At 48.2% G+C, this 14,866-nt stretch overlaps 1 protein-coding gene across 1 annotated transcript; it reads right to left on the reverse strand.

Annotated features, from left to right (window-relative positions):
• Positions 1-1,160: 1,160 nt before the first annotated feature.
• LOC125946146 (uncharacterized) lies at positions 1,161-14,271 on the reverse strand. Its single transcript, XM_049668642.1, has 3 exons — positions 14,161-14,271; positions 3,594-3,893; positions 1,161-1,349 (listed from the first exon to the last, which is right to left on the reverse strand). Exons 1-3 carry the CDS (start codon positions 14,236-14,238, stop codon positions 1,170-1,172), a joined length of 558 nt encoding a protein of 185 aa, XP_049524599.1. The 5' UTR covers positions 14,239-14,271; the 3' UTR covers positions 1,161-1,169.
• Positions 14,272-14,866: the final 595 nt, after the last annotated feature.

A 14,866-nucleotide genomic window follows, 5' to 3' on the forward strand; every position in this document is an offset into this window, starting at 1 on the left:
AATACGCTGCGGAAAAGTAATGGTTTATCATAGCCGCGAAGGTGAACACATATGAATAGCTTAAGCGGTAAACGCTACAATGCCTCGGCAACCACCACACAGCAGTGTATAACTGCGACCGGCCGCGAACACATCGGGCCAGAAGGCGGTCCGCTACCGAAAGAATGAATGTACAATTCATTCGTGTTCATCCTTGTTCTAGCAATTTATTGCTAGAACAAGGATGCATCCGCAGATAAATGCGAACCTTTGACGTTTTGACAATTTTGAGGTAGAAAGTCTAAACAAACGCAGCAAGTAGTATGCAACGAATGCCTAGGACAGTGCTTGCAAAGTTAAAAGTTCTCACAGGCTCTGCCATGCTTTCGCAGCTACATCTTCGCAAACTATGAGCGACGAAAGTCGGGGAAGTTACACTGAGGTCAGGGTGATGAGATTGCGCCACTCCCTTAATTCTCTAAGTTCCTGTTGTCGCGGGATTTTAATTAGGCGCTGTTGCAACCGGAAGTACAATAACTGTGCCGTTAAGTGATGGATCAACTCTTTCCTGCCCTCTGAACCGTGACCTTTGCATGTGCGGGTAAATCACTACAGCGCGTCCGGGGTCTTAGCCGCTAAACAAAAGCGGGGTAACAGCGCCTTCATTGATCGCAGTGTAGTGCGCACATTTAGCTGGTAAGAGACTCGCCGTACACTTGCGAATGCCGTCATGCACATCAAGCAGCTCGACATGTTAAACACAATGAACACCAAACATTACTTTGCTGTTTCTTGCATCATAGGTGTGAGCAGCACAGCCTGTACATTTTCCTGTCGACTGAGGCATTGTAATGGTGACGGAATGATCAATGGGCTCTTTACTTCATAAGCGGCGTGCAGTTTCGGAAAGCAGTGACTGAATTTTAGCCTGTTAGGCGAGAACCTATGTTTCTCACTTGCGTGTACTTGCTAAGGTGCTACTATGTGACGTTCTGGGACTGCGAGTGGGGAAATTTCACTGTGCTGAGTGGTCTTCGCCACTACAGTTGCAGGAAAAAAGTTTTTATTTTTATTTTCTTGTACTTTCCTAAGAAAAGACAAGCGTTTTTCACGAATTAAAAAAAAGGAATTGAAAGGAGTTCCACATGCAGGAACGTATGCGTGTTTTATTTGTACATTTTTTATTGTACTCAAGAGTTATCAGGCTTTAATGCTGACTCGTTCACTGTACGGCGATGACGCGCTTGCTCCTGGACAATCGATAGGCGAGGGTAATCATCATCCTTCTTGTAGCCGCACCCGCGCCAGGAGTCACGATCCACCTCGAACAGTGCCCAGCCGTCTGAGACGTCTTCGATGTACATGTTCAGCTACAGAAGCGGTTGATATGGGAATAGAGGTTACCATGTTATCCCGTGAACAGTGTATGACTGACTAAACATATACACGGCTATTTTTTCTGCATCAAAGAATGAATTTTGTACAAGTTACTGATGCCATTATATGACGCAACTTTAAGCTTGTTCTGTGCATTCAGCTGTGGGAAAGTGCCCTATGTACAGCCACAATTATTTCTTTTCCCGTATTCCTTTTCCCTTACCAGGGGTCGCTTGCGGCAAATCATTAGCCCTCAGATGAATCTAAACAGTTTTAATAAAACAGAAGTCTTGTGCATGTGTTCAGCTGCTGTTCTGCTTGTTCATAGCCTGCGCTTCTGCCCCTAAATTTACATACATAGAAGCTGCAGTCAAAAGGAACCCATAATATTGCTGAGGTCGTGCAACAGGCACACGCAGGTGATGTTCCGGCTACGCCTCTGTTGCATTGTAAGTGGGCGACTTGCAGTAGCTACAGTTTGATGGGCAACTCACAATGGCACGCGTACGTGCTGAATATCCTACCATGCACATTGAGGCGCGTAGGAGAGCGGCCACAAGCTCACGAGTGCACACGCCGGCATAGGAGGAGAGCTGAGAGCAGCAAGGAGGCCTCAAGCAGGCAGACAACGAGGAAAACATTCGGTGGCGCTTTAGCGGTAAATGCCACGGAAATGCGTCACCATTACGTCGCCCCTCTTTGAGGTCCCAGATCCTTAATTTAAGCCGCGTTGAGTACATTGCAAAGTGTTGTTCAGGACCTCACTCGACACACGTCCGGCCTCTTCGAGGAGCGAAGTGTAACTGACTGTGGTCCGGAGCAGACCACTGTCAGGTGCATTATACATATATGCGTCTTTCTGTTGGTGAATACGTGCTACATGAAAGAGTTTTGCAAGCGTTTAAAGAAAGAGCGCAAAACACGATAAAGTGCCGCGCGACTAGTCGTGCGGCACTGTTTGCGTGCTTTTGTGGGCTTCTTTCAGGGTTGCAAAAAGCTTTTATGTAGCACGTATAAAGCAACAGAAAGATGGATCGCGAATTTTTCATGATGGCCTACAGTTTTCAGATTGACAATTTTGATTTCATTATACCATTTGAGAAGGAACTTAATAATTATTTATTTAGGCAAAATACAAGAATAGTCTGACCGCAAAAAACATTACCTTGGATCTGTCCAGCTACTTGGCACTCGCATATTTAAAATTTTTGGCACAAGTTAGGCACATACACATAAACACACACATACACGCTCTTCTAAGCTGACCCATTCTCTCTCTACCACTATCACGTGACCAGCTTCCCACACTTATCACAGATGCACTGTGTCCAATTTGATGCTCCTAATGTTAACGCAATAAATGTGCAGGATAAGCCATACGCTTTCTACGGCTGCAAAAGTGGCTTAGTGTCGTCTGCTACAACTCCGCGCCGTTGCTATGCTCGCGTACAACTTTCTGTGGCAGTGAGGAGAAATCTACCGGGACGGAGCTCCACACGTTTTACTGCGCCTCATAGTCCGGCGGCGCCGGAAAGCGGTTATCGTTCTTTGGAACAGATACTGAATTAGCGAAGCTTCAATGGACGTGCGATGGTATCGCATTAGACCAAACTCGGAAGAGAAAAAGCCATGGTCCCTGTGGTCTCTAAATAGATGAAAACGACGGCATCATATATATTTCTCATTCTTTAATAGTTCAAATAACCAATTACACCATCACATCTTAGTAGCCATAATTGGAAATACACTAATTCCCACCATAGTACAGCTTCGCTGGTCATCCATCTCTACCCCAGAGGAAGGGCTGACAACTTTTTTTTTTTTACTATTAATAATTGTATCAAAACTTTTCTTGGCTCTTTCCTCGACATTTCGGGGACCGCTCCCTGGCTAAGTGAACTGGGCCTTTCCCAAACGTACCGTAATCAAAAGTGGAGACTAGGTCCGTTTATGCAGATACCAGTGCACTGATACATGTGCCCTTGCAGGGGCTCTATAACGTGGTTTGTAACGTGGGCTGATAGTGAAGGCAGCATACCGTCCAAACACACACTCACGTCTTATAGCATTCACCAATTCAGCTCCGCCTCGCCGCCCGGAGCTATAAGTGGTGTAAGGCTTCAGTGCACCGTTCGAGCGTGGCAGCCGCTACATGTAGCAGAATTCGGTGGATAGCAAACTTTTCTCTGTGCTGAGCACAAAGAAGCGGACAAGGATTTCATTCGAAGGACAGTTACCTTTTTGGCCAAGGTCGTTTCGGTCTCGTAGGTGGCGAAATAGTCGTAAGGGCCATACCCGTAGGATAAGTAGGCATATAATTGACGCTTGTCGAAACCCCGCGTCGCGTAGGGTGCTGTTTCTTTGCAAGTGACGTCGATGCTGGCCATGTAAAATTGGCGGCAGGGCTGATAGGCGAGCGTCGGCTCTCGGGCATACTCCCAACCGACATACGTGAGGACGCCCAGTGTTGAGGCAAACACGACTCGGAACTTGTTTCCCTGGGCGCGCAGAGCCGAGGCGGCTCGCTCGGCAATCTCCTGCGTAGAAATCCACACATAAATCTACGCTTGCACATTCTTACCCTGTAATGTGCAACGCGAAATGCAGCGAGAAAGGCCACAAAGAAATAGGAGCGGTTGCAGTACTTGTGCCTGCACATTTACTTTAGACGAAAGTAGAGAAATGTGTCGAAGAAAGAAAGTCGCGCTTTCAACCCGAAAGGCGAAGCATTGACAGCTGTAGCAAATTATTAGACAAGTAGGAGAAATAAGGAAGAGCAGTCGTGTGACCGTATGGCAAAGGCATGCTAGCATACCGATCGGAAGGGATGTCCCTTTAATGCATAGTTTGCGCTCGCTTCACTTCCGGCGGCTTCCGTGACCATGTCCACCATTACTGAATACAATATGATTCGGCAGCGAAGCGAGGCCATTCGACTACTGTGTACACGTCGTTCCGTATTTCTTGTTTTGTGCAGAATATTGCCTTCATGCGCAATATACGATTGCCGGACAAGAGAGACAAACACTGTTACATTTGCCTAGCTGCAAGAAATCGAACGTAGGTCGGCACAGTTTGCCTAAAATAATAACTCGACAGTGTGAAAGAACGAGAATTCTCCCCGAAAAGCGCTGGTGCCTCTTGCTTCCCGTGTAATTAGCACAAACTTGAACATTGGCAACGTCCGTGTCTGCGTTTAACACTTTCATCACAGGTAAAGAAAAAGCACATCAGCACTATGTGGAAAAACATGCATTGCTGGCCAATATGACGAGCTGTCGATGACGCTGCACGCCGGGATTTCTCGACATACTGTTTACGCACGCTGCTCGCGCTCTCCACTTCTCTTATACTACCTCTTTTTGTACCTCTGTTGCCTGTGTATTCTAACCATGTACCTAGAAAAAACCAAAAATGGTGCTTGGAACCACGTTTTTCAAGACGGTGTTGATATGGTGACTTCATTTCGAGGCGGCTTTATGCTGCCGCCTACGACAATCGTGTCGCCTAAACATATAATTATTTGCGCGATCGTGCAATCTAAACATAATGTGTGTGGGCTCAGATTTGGGTTTAATGATGGATAGGCATCTATGCCAATCAAGCACCAAAAAACAGAGTAGGTGAGAACGGTTGCGTCGCGTTTAAGTTTATTGCTGAGTGCATGAGTTCAGTAGGACGTAACCTCCGGCCAGAAGCTCCTCCATGTCGCGTGGCAAATTTGACGCGCCTCAACGGAGCAGTTGAATAAAACTAGATAATTTAGCTGCCGTTTTCAGTTCCTGGTGTGCAAGGATTCATTCCTGTTGGCTCACCTCACACTGTACCGTGACAAGCTCCGACTATAGCCGCAATTCTACAATGTTCTTCACCCAGTGGCTTGTGATGTAATTGTGAGCATCCATCATTACATCGGCCTTCATTTACTGCAGGGTTACGTAACCCGTCGACAAGACCAGATAAATGATCATATTTATCTGGTCTATGCTGCTATGCTGCCCAGCGTGAGATCTCCGGGAAGCAACTGAGGCGTGCGTCCAAAGTTCAGAATCGGGATACATGCCGGGTTCGGAGATACAATCACAATGGAGTGAGGGAGGGCTACACGCCTTGTCAAAAGAGCGTCTATGGAAGGAGACATCACGTAGTCGCTGTCACAAACGGGGGATTGGATGTCAATGTGATATACGTCGCGGTAGCTGGTCGAATGTGAAAAATCGGCGACACATAAACGCGGTGGTGACTCGGTAGAGAGATTGGGCACAGAAGGAAGTTCCAAATGGAGAAGGCCAGAAGAGCAGTCGATGAGGGCTGAATAGGTACTGAGGAAGTCCTGGCTGAGGATGCCTTCATGTGGACACTGGTGCAGAACGGCGAACAGAACTGAGGTCTGGTGACTAGCGAAGCTCACACGCTCAGTGCACATCCCCACGACGCAAGATATACCACCGTCGGCTACACGAACGACAGGCGACACCACAGGCGTCACAGCCTTGCGGAGACGATGAGAAAGGCGAGCGCTCATAACCGATAATTGCGTCCCAGTTTCTATGAGCACCGAAACAGGCACGCCATCTACTTCGATGTCGAAAGAATTTTGTCATTTGGCCAGGGTCAACAGAGGATTTCCGCGTCGGTTGGCCAATGCAGCATTACCTCCGGAAGCTGCGCTGGTCAGTTTTCCGAAGAATGACGGCGAGGGTATGGCGACGGCGAGTGACGGACAATCGGTGAGCGAGAGCGCCGGTTCTGTGGGGACGGTGAGCAGCGGTCGTAGCGTGGCGTCGGAGCAGGAACATTGTAGTGCGGCGGGTCATTGCGGCCGTGAAAGGGCGAGGACCGGCTGTCTTCCAGGCGGTAAGTGTATGCGGGACGAGGAGACGAAAGCTAACGATGGCGACAATGGCGGCAAATATGACCTATCCCATTGCAGTTAAAGCATGCGGGTTTGTCATGTGTGCGCCACTGATTTGTGTCGCGATATCAGAGATAGATCGACTGTGGGCGGGGAGGTCGAAAGAAATTGCCGACCGTAGGGCTACTTACATCACCGATGGGATGGATGCCTGCGTTAATCCAACTCGTCGCGTACGACAACTTGAATCAAAGATATAGACGGGCGGGACTCGTCGTAAGAACGGGCCTGAGGAACCGATGGAGACATAGCCTCAATCTCGTGCCGGACAAGACGCAGCAAGTTTTCGGCACCAGGTGGCTGGACGTCCTCACACGATGAGGTAGCGGCGGTATCAGGGAGCCGCACGAATTGTTGCGAAACACGACGGCTCCTTGCTTCTTCAAAGCGTCGGCATTCTCTTATAATGTAGTCGATGGTCGAGCAGTCCTTATATGCGAGTAAATTAAAAGAATCATCGGCGACGCCTTTAAGAATGTGGGCGACTTTATTAGCTTCGGGTATCTTGCCGTCAACACGCCGACAGAGTGCTAATAAATCTTCATGTAAACACACTGTAGGGTTCAGTAGATGTTTGGGCCCAGTGCGAAAGGCCCTTCTTGGAGGCTTGATGGCGCCCAACTGGCTTTCCAACGAGTTCCTGCAGTTTCTGCTTGCATATTTCCCAACTGGTCATTTCCTCCTCATGCGTTTGGAACCAAACACGGGCCGTTCTCTTGAGGTAAAAGATGAAGTTAGCCAGCATTATAGTCGGGTCCGACCGGTTGTTCTTGGTGGCTCGTTCGTATTGATTAGCCACTCTTCGACATCCATGGCATCAGTGCCGGAGAAGGTGCCAGGGTCTCGTAGTGGGGTCAAGACAATCGTTGTTGTGGTAGCCGAAGCCGAATCAGCGGGCCTCTGAGTCGACATGGTCGAATGACCCACAAGATGTGCGCTGCGAAGTTCCGTGATGTGCTCGTGATGTACCCCGCACCTCCACCAAGATGTTACGGGAGATCTTACAGAAAAGGGAGTTTATTTACACTATGTACAAGGAGGCTAAAAGTGGGTCAGCAACAACAAAGATGGCGGCCGATAGACTTCACTTCGTCCAGCTCTTGTCCGGTGGGCACTTCAACATCTATTTCTATACCCGCAGGACAACTGGCTCGTAACAATTTCAACTTGCATTTTGCCTGGCAGCAACTCCTCATCTGCAGGGGCCCCGCAACGACTCGTAGCCTGTATGGGACGGCGCCGTGTCACATTTCGATCTTTCTCAAACCTTGTCCGGATAGGATCCACCAATCCATCAAAATACAACGGGCAAAACTGAGAACAATTGCCTGTTGGCGCGAGCACGCCTAAATTCTCGTACACACCATTCATGGACACGTTGAAGTCCACAGAGAACGAACGATTGATTTAAGCATGGTACCTAGAACTCAGCTACCGAAGGGGCGGTACGGCGGACATATTGCCACGTGGAACTATGGATATGCACCAATCGCCAGCTTTAACGCTAGTGACGTCTGTTTATTGCCCTGCTGGCGTCACGACGCGTGAAGAAACGGCGGGAAAAATTCAGAGAGAAGCACACGACTGTTTTAATGCGAAAGCATTATATGCACCATTAGGCGAAAATCCATCGGCGTGACCGAAAGATGATACCAAAAACGACCGACGCCGCAAAGAGGCACGTCAAAAAAGGCTCGGATTGGAGTCACATTTCTCAGGGAGGTTCCTGTAAACTAAGCAAATCGATGGCATTGAAAATGAAATTTGCTACTTTGGGTCTGGGTGGGAACCGAACTCGGGCTTCCGGCGTGCGAGACGAGCACGCACCCCGCCACCACGACGGCTTCACGGTTCTGGCTGACTAAAGGCGTGGCCTAGTGTGTGCGTCATTGAGCACGTGACGGCGCAGACAATGGAGAGCAGCTGGCGCCATCTCACGAGTGTACAAAATGAGCGCGTTCATGACGTTCCGAGGCTTCACGGTTCTGGCTGACTAAAGGCGTGGCCTAGTGTGTGCGTCATTGAGCACGTGACGGCGCAGACAATGGAGAGCAGCTGGCGCCATCTCACGAGTGTACAAAATGAGCGCGTTCATGACGTTCCGAGGTCTACAAATGGCATAAAGATTTCGCATTCCCCACGTAAGCAGTCTTAAATGTCTCCGCAAATTTTTTTATTGCAATAGCAATTATAGGGACCCTGCATGCAGGCGCGTTCGCGCCGCCGACGTATTGTCACGGCACCCGGCGCTTAGGTCTCTACGTTAGAAGGTCTCCAGAGACGCTACAGAGACTGAGAACGTCTAGCTCGCGGCAAAGCCAAGTGGACGCACCCTCACGCTCCACTTCTCTGCAGTGAAGCAAGGCTGCCTTCGACCTTCCACTGCGGGCATGACGGTTGCGCGCACAAACGGTGGGTTCGCAAACGAGCCGCCGCCACCGCGTGCACAACACATCGTGGTGCATTCAGTGGTCTCGGCAAAACGGATAGTGAACATCCAAATGCGAACGCCGACGAGTTTCTCTTTATTGCGATAGTAATTATATGGACACTCCAAAGTAGATTTCTGCCGTCGGCGTCACCGTCGTCGTTGCCGTCGCCGTCGCCGTGAGGTTCCGTTTGACGTCAATGGAGATGAAATCATCGCCGCGCGCCACCGAACGCTGCATGTGCGAGTGAAAGGGCGCGAGGGACGCGCGCTTTCACGGGGAGTGAACCCACGGCGGAGAACAAACGCGTGTTCAGCGCCGTGCTCCCTTAAGGGCTGCAGAAGTAGGCGTCTCTTTCCTCCTTTACAATCACCATATATGTAGACCAAACGCGCCTTATTCCGACGCGCTAAAGGCCGTGGAGGGGGGGGGGGGGGGAAGGGAGGCGACGTTTAGCTGCGGCACCAAGTGCCTATTTATATCAGAGGCTCCAGCAACAGTCACCAACGCCGCACGCATTTTGTGCGAACGCGGGCAAAATGCCGACGGCGTCGACAACAGTTCTGCGTGTTGCCGGTGCTGCTGCATGTCCAAGTTTATACAGCTGATAAAGCTACTATCATTATTCCGTATAGCTCTCTACAAATTTGCTATCGCTATTGATGCTTCGCCTTTCAGGTGAAACTGCGACAACTTTTTCTTTCGGTCTCATTTCGTGCACGATCTAAGAGCGAAAGCTGTGACGGCACTGGCGGCGTTCCTCATCATGCAGGCTAAACGCGTTAATGCAGACCAGCGTTGCGAGTCGCCTGTTAGCGGCCAGAGCAGTTTCTGCTGTGCAGCAGTAGTCGCCTCGCATTGAACTTCGCGTCAACGCTAAACTCTGGTATCGCTTTCAATGATTAGCCCCCTTTGGATGAAACTGCAATTTTCGTTTAATTATCGCGTGATTTAGAAACCCTTTAAAGCAGAAATGCGCCTCGAGTGTCCATAAAATCGCTATCGCAATAAAACATCCATTCACTAAAGTTGTAGGGGACGATCAAATTTGCGGAAGCTCGCAAGCCGGAGTAAGTTCATTAAAATCGAGGGTTGTCATCCACCCAACAGTAGCCCGACGAGCGACCACCCAGGTTCAATACCCTGGATCAGGACAATTTTACCTCGCACAACGAAGCTTCTTTATGAGAAACCTGCCTTGGGTTTCCTTTCCCACTTCGTGCTATACTGTTCAGTGGATGACGATTTTCCCTTTTCAAGTTGTATCAGAGCGCAACAGTGTCTGTATACCAGCCTCCCCACAGCTTATTATGTTTGCAGACGAAACGACCGTATTCTTTACATACCAACACTAAGAAAACACTCGAAAAATATTTAAATGAGATAAGGCATCACTCTCAAACTGGCTGAAACAAAACAAAGTTCTCCCAATAAATAAGCATGTAAAACATGACAAAGATAAACTTTGATGGGAACACTATAAAACGAGAAAACATCAAAAATTTCTTGGCGTATGGTTCAGCGAAGACTTAACGTGAAACGCCCTCATTAATAATTTAATTAAACAAATTGCGCAAACGGTTGCATGCCTGAACAGAAGTAGTTCCCTTATTCCTCAGTGGCTAAAGGAAAAAAAAAATGTACAAGTCGCTGTTTTATTCGACTCTGTTACGGCGTATGAGTATCGGAGACGACAAGTAAAAAAAAAAATCACTGCCCAAGCCACGGCCGCTGTATATATATATATATATATATATATATATATATATATATATAAACAAAAGATCAGTGGCCGTGCCCAAGCAATCTGTACAGGACGGTTAACCAGCGAAGCTGAAACATGCGGCCCCGGTGTTTATCACTCGATTAATCCCGATGATTCATTAAAGTATTTCTCAATTATTAATTACGTCCTCGTGTTTCTTAATGAGATACCTGATTAAGAAACACAAAGTCAGAACTTCAGGTACACACACGCTCGCCTGTGACGGAGATAACGTCGTCACTGATGTTACGCCCGCAGTCCACCGTTGTCGCTTGCATTCGATGTCTCAAGTTTGCTCGGTGGCGTGGTTGCCAGTATTCGCCCGCCATTGCCACTTGCAATTCTTCGAAATTAAATGGCTTCAAAATTAAATCTTTCCGTTACGTAAGACAATGAATGGCTCATACCCCCGTAAATGCGGCTTTCCAATTACGACGACAGAAGTGAAATTCTACGCTGGAATGATGAGCGGCAACGCAGCCAGCTGTGGAAGATGACGATGACGACGAATGCGGGAGCAGTGGCACGAGCGCGTACCGGGAACGAGCACGAGCGCAACCCGAGGGGCGCCGTCGAGCGAGTGGCGGTAGACGACGACTCTCGAGCCAATGCTGATGATGATAGTTTTCTGTGAACATGCGACTAACAGACGCGTTTTCGTTTCGCCTAGCCATATAAAGCTTCGCTTTAAAAAAAAACTGATTGTGCTACAAAACAAGACACTGGTACTTCGGTGTTACGAAAACTATCATGGTAGTATGGACTGTTTGCGCACATCAACGCTTTTCAATAAATTATGACGACTACCACTACCACCTCTACCACTACCCTTCTACTACTATTACCCCTAGCACTAGCACTACCACCACTATAACTACTGCTCCTCCTCCTACTACTACTAATACAACAACAGTTAAACGTCGACATAACGAAGTCGGCAAAATCGGCAAACTGCCTCATTAAATCAAAATTTTCCGAATGATCAGGCCATCTAAAAAAGCAACATTGAATAAAAACACAATTCAGTTGGTTGAATTTGAGAGTCTGCGACGAATGATATGGTTTCCTGCCACATCGACGATATCTTCATATCAGTGGTACGAATTAAGCGAAGCCAGCCACGCTTTCATGTCGCGTCCACTTCATCCCAGGGGCTAATAGCGTCGCCCGCACTCGAATGACGCTATCATGAAAAGCGGCGGCAGTGAGTGCTTCGTCCGCCTCTCGCTTCAACGGGTCTCCGAAACTCGAGATTACGCAACGTCCAATACTAAACGCGCGGGTAGACAACCTTACATGATGCAAAGCCGTCTCGGCACGCCCACTCTTTGCACACACGGCAGATTACCTCTAAAGCAGGGTGCGCGGCTGGTATAGACGAGGCAACCTAAAGTTCGCCCGCGCGGAACCAGCGCCGAATGATTGCCTAGCGGACGGATGGAAGTGTCGAAGGTCGTCGCTGTGCCAGGGCGCGCCCTATGTTCTGTACGGCGCGAGCGCTGGTGCGCGTTGTTTTCTCGATGACGAGCGCGACCTAATCAACTGGGAAATTTGGCACGCAATACTGTTATGTTGTTGATTGCCACAACAGCCTCGAAAACACGAAAGGTAGAAAGCCGCCCGTGAAGTTCTACAGATTTCCGGGGAGGTGGTATGAGAAGGACAGACTACAAGCATGTATAACTGCAGTGCGCCGAGTCAAGTAAGTCACAAAACTTTCGCATTCGCGTGCGATATCACGGCCGCTCGATAAAAACCCAATAGCAATATGCCTGTATTTAGCGCCTGGCCATTTGTTTTAGTCGTGTCACGTAGTGGAATCGTGCAGTGACATTCGCCGTGTGAGCTTAGCGGTAAATACATACGTGTTGCATTGCTAAGCTCGACGACGCGAGCTCGATTTACGGCCACGGCGGCCGCATTTCGATAGGTCGAAGTGCAAGAACACTTTTTTACCGTGTACTTTGATTTTTGTGCGCGTTAAAGAACCCCCGATGGTCAAAATTATTCTTTAGATCCCTCATTACAGCGTGCCTCATAATGATTTCGTGGTTTTGGGAGGTAAAACTCCCGAATTTAATTGATTGTACTGTGCGTTCACTCGCGATCGGCAAGGACGAGCTCAAGAATTATTTCCCTTTTGCAAACGCTGCAACCTAAATTAATAGTTGGGCAGATAAACAAAGGGGCCGCGCGCTACTTGTATTTTGCGTGGTAGCAATCCGTATTTAATGCAAGCCGCGGTCGTCGCGTGCGTCGGTGAGCGGCAGATCGGAAAGCAGCCGCTCGAGACGTGCACGTTATTTTTGTTGCTTGGTCATGGTTTCTAGGTTCACAATATCCAAGCATGCTTTAAGATAACTGCCACCGTGCACGTTCTTCCTGCCAAGAATCTTCGTTTCGTGTAGTAGCCGGCCATCGGTGCGAGCTTGCTTTAGCTGCGGCGGGGGCATTCGCCCGACGAGAAACTATAGATTTGCTTTGATGAGGCAGGTATCGCTAATGCTTGCGCTTATGCTGCTGGTCCCAAAGTAATTCTCGTTCGTATAGTGCCATGCTTATTGGTGCCTAATGCATGTGTTCTTTCCGTGCTCACAGTGCTGATGAGACTCCCTGGGAGCCAAAATGAGAGCAACCGTGCGTGCACGCCCAGCTACCAACGAAACCAACGGTAGTCATCACCGTCTCTGCACATCCCCGCAAGCATGCATGACCGCTTCGTGACTGCGTCATACAGAAATAAAAGTGACTAAATTACTCAGCTCGGTGTATACCTCTAGCTCGACGTCGTATACGATTTTGTCGAAAACCTGCGACAGGCCCTTGGCGTTCACTATAACATCACCGTCGACGATTTCTTCAACACCATACGTGTGGAAGCAGACGCTCGCCTTTATTGAGGTTGCCGCTATGAAAAAACCTGTCGGCGTCGGCAACCTTCTCGAAACCGCATTGCAATCTTTGCATCACTGTTCCGAAAGCAGGCGATCTGCCGCCGTCGAAAACGAAGCGCCGTGAGCACGAGCAGCGAAGTAAAGTGCGGGCGAAACAATGTGAACAAAGCTGAGACTGCGCCACGGCACGACCGCGCTTCTTGACATTTCCACATTGTGGGCGCTGTCAGGAGGCGCTGCAGCGCCGTCTGGCGATCGTTTTCTGGTCTATACGCTCAGCCGCGCTTACAGCCATGTGTAGAGTGACCTAGAATACTGTCTCACCCTCGCACGCTTTCACTCGCACGTAAAGCACACAGTGCGTGGGGCGCGATAGAATCTTATCGTACTTGGACTTTATATAAAACATGACGATGCTCCACCTCGGCGGTCGCGCGGCGAGACATTTGAGAGGGGCGTTCGCAAGCAGCCGCTTGTAAACCAATCATTTGACCATCTCCTGCCGCGGAAGTTTCCATTTTTGTCTTGGTATTCCGTTGCGGCGTCAGTGAAATTTCGTTGTATTGAAATCGCGTATAGACACAAGTTAGTTATATTGAGGTTCTAAATACATGGTGTTCTATGAACAAGAGGTCATGAAAAGTTAAACACTTCGCTATTTCGAGAATTTCGTTATATTGAGGTTTAATTGTATTACTGACTACTACTACTACTACTACTAGTACTATTACTACTACTACTACTACTACTACTACTACTACTACTACTACTACTACTACTACTACTACTACTACTACTCACAAAGGTCGGGGATCCTACAGTACCAGTCAGCACGGACACGGGCAAGGATATGCATTCTTCGTTGCTTCTGTATCCCATTGAAATGTAAGTCTGGAGGATGATCGTGCTCACGTGTCTAGAGAGAAAAGAAATGGGGAAAGGAGGAAAGCAATGTGAAAATACACTAGCTTCTGGCGACCAAAACTGCCTAAGCCGTTGATGTTGTCAATTACCACTAAGCTAAATATTTATGCAATAGGAACACTGAATAATAATAAGAATAAGTAAACTGACATTATGAAAACACACTTCGGCGATAGCAAGACCGCCACAGTTAACTGGACGGGGTAGTAGTTATTTTAAATCAGAAAAATGTGAAACAACCTAAAGTTACAGCACCAGCTCACCTGTCGTCATAGATTTTGATAGCATCTGCTCAAGCTAGTTAACTATTTATCGGTAAAGAAGGGCCACATTTAACAGTACTATGGGCCTTTTCACATACCCAAAAGAGGATTGTAAAAATGCACATGAGCATGGCAATAATGGGAATTACAAAAATGAAGAAAAGAAAGAAGAAAACTGCCATACAACATTTGTATTCAACTCAATAAGACACTTTGTATCTCATGAATCAAGATGGAATAACAAAACGTGCTCAGAACAATTGCAATATTAGTCGTATGACATTATAGAAGTTATTGGTGCTCAATAAAATACCACTCTT

Source organism: Dermacentor silvarum, chromosome 6 (assembly GCF_013339745.2).
Source record: "Dermacentor silvarum isolate Dsil-2018 chromosome 6, BIME_Dsil_1.4, whole genome shotgun sequence".
In the NCBI taxonomy this organism is placed as follows: domain Eukaryota; kingdom Metazoa; phylum Arthropoda; class Arachnida; order Ixodida; family Ixodidae; genus Dermacentor; species Dermacentor silvarum.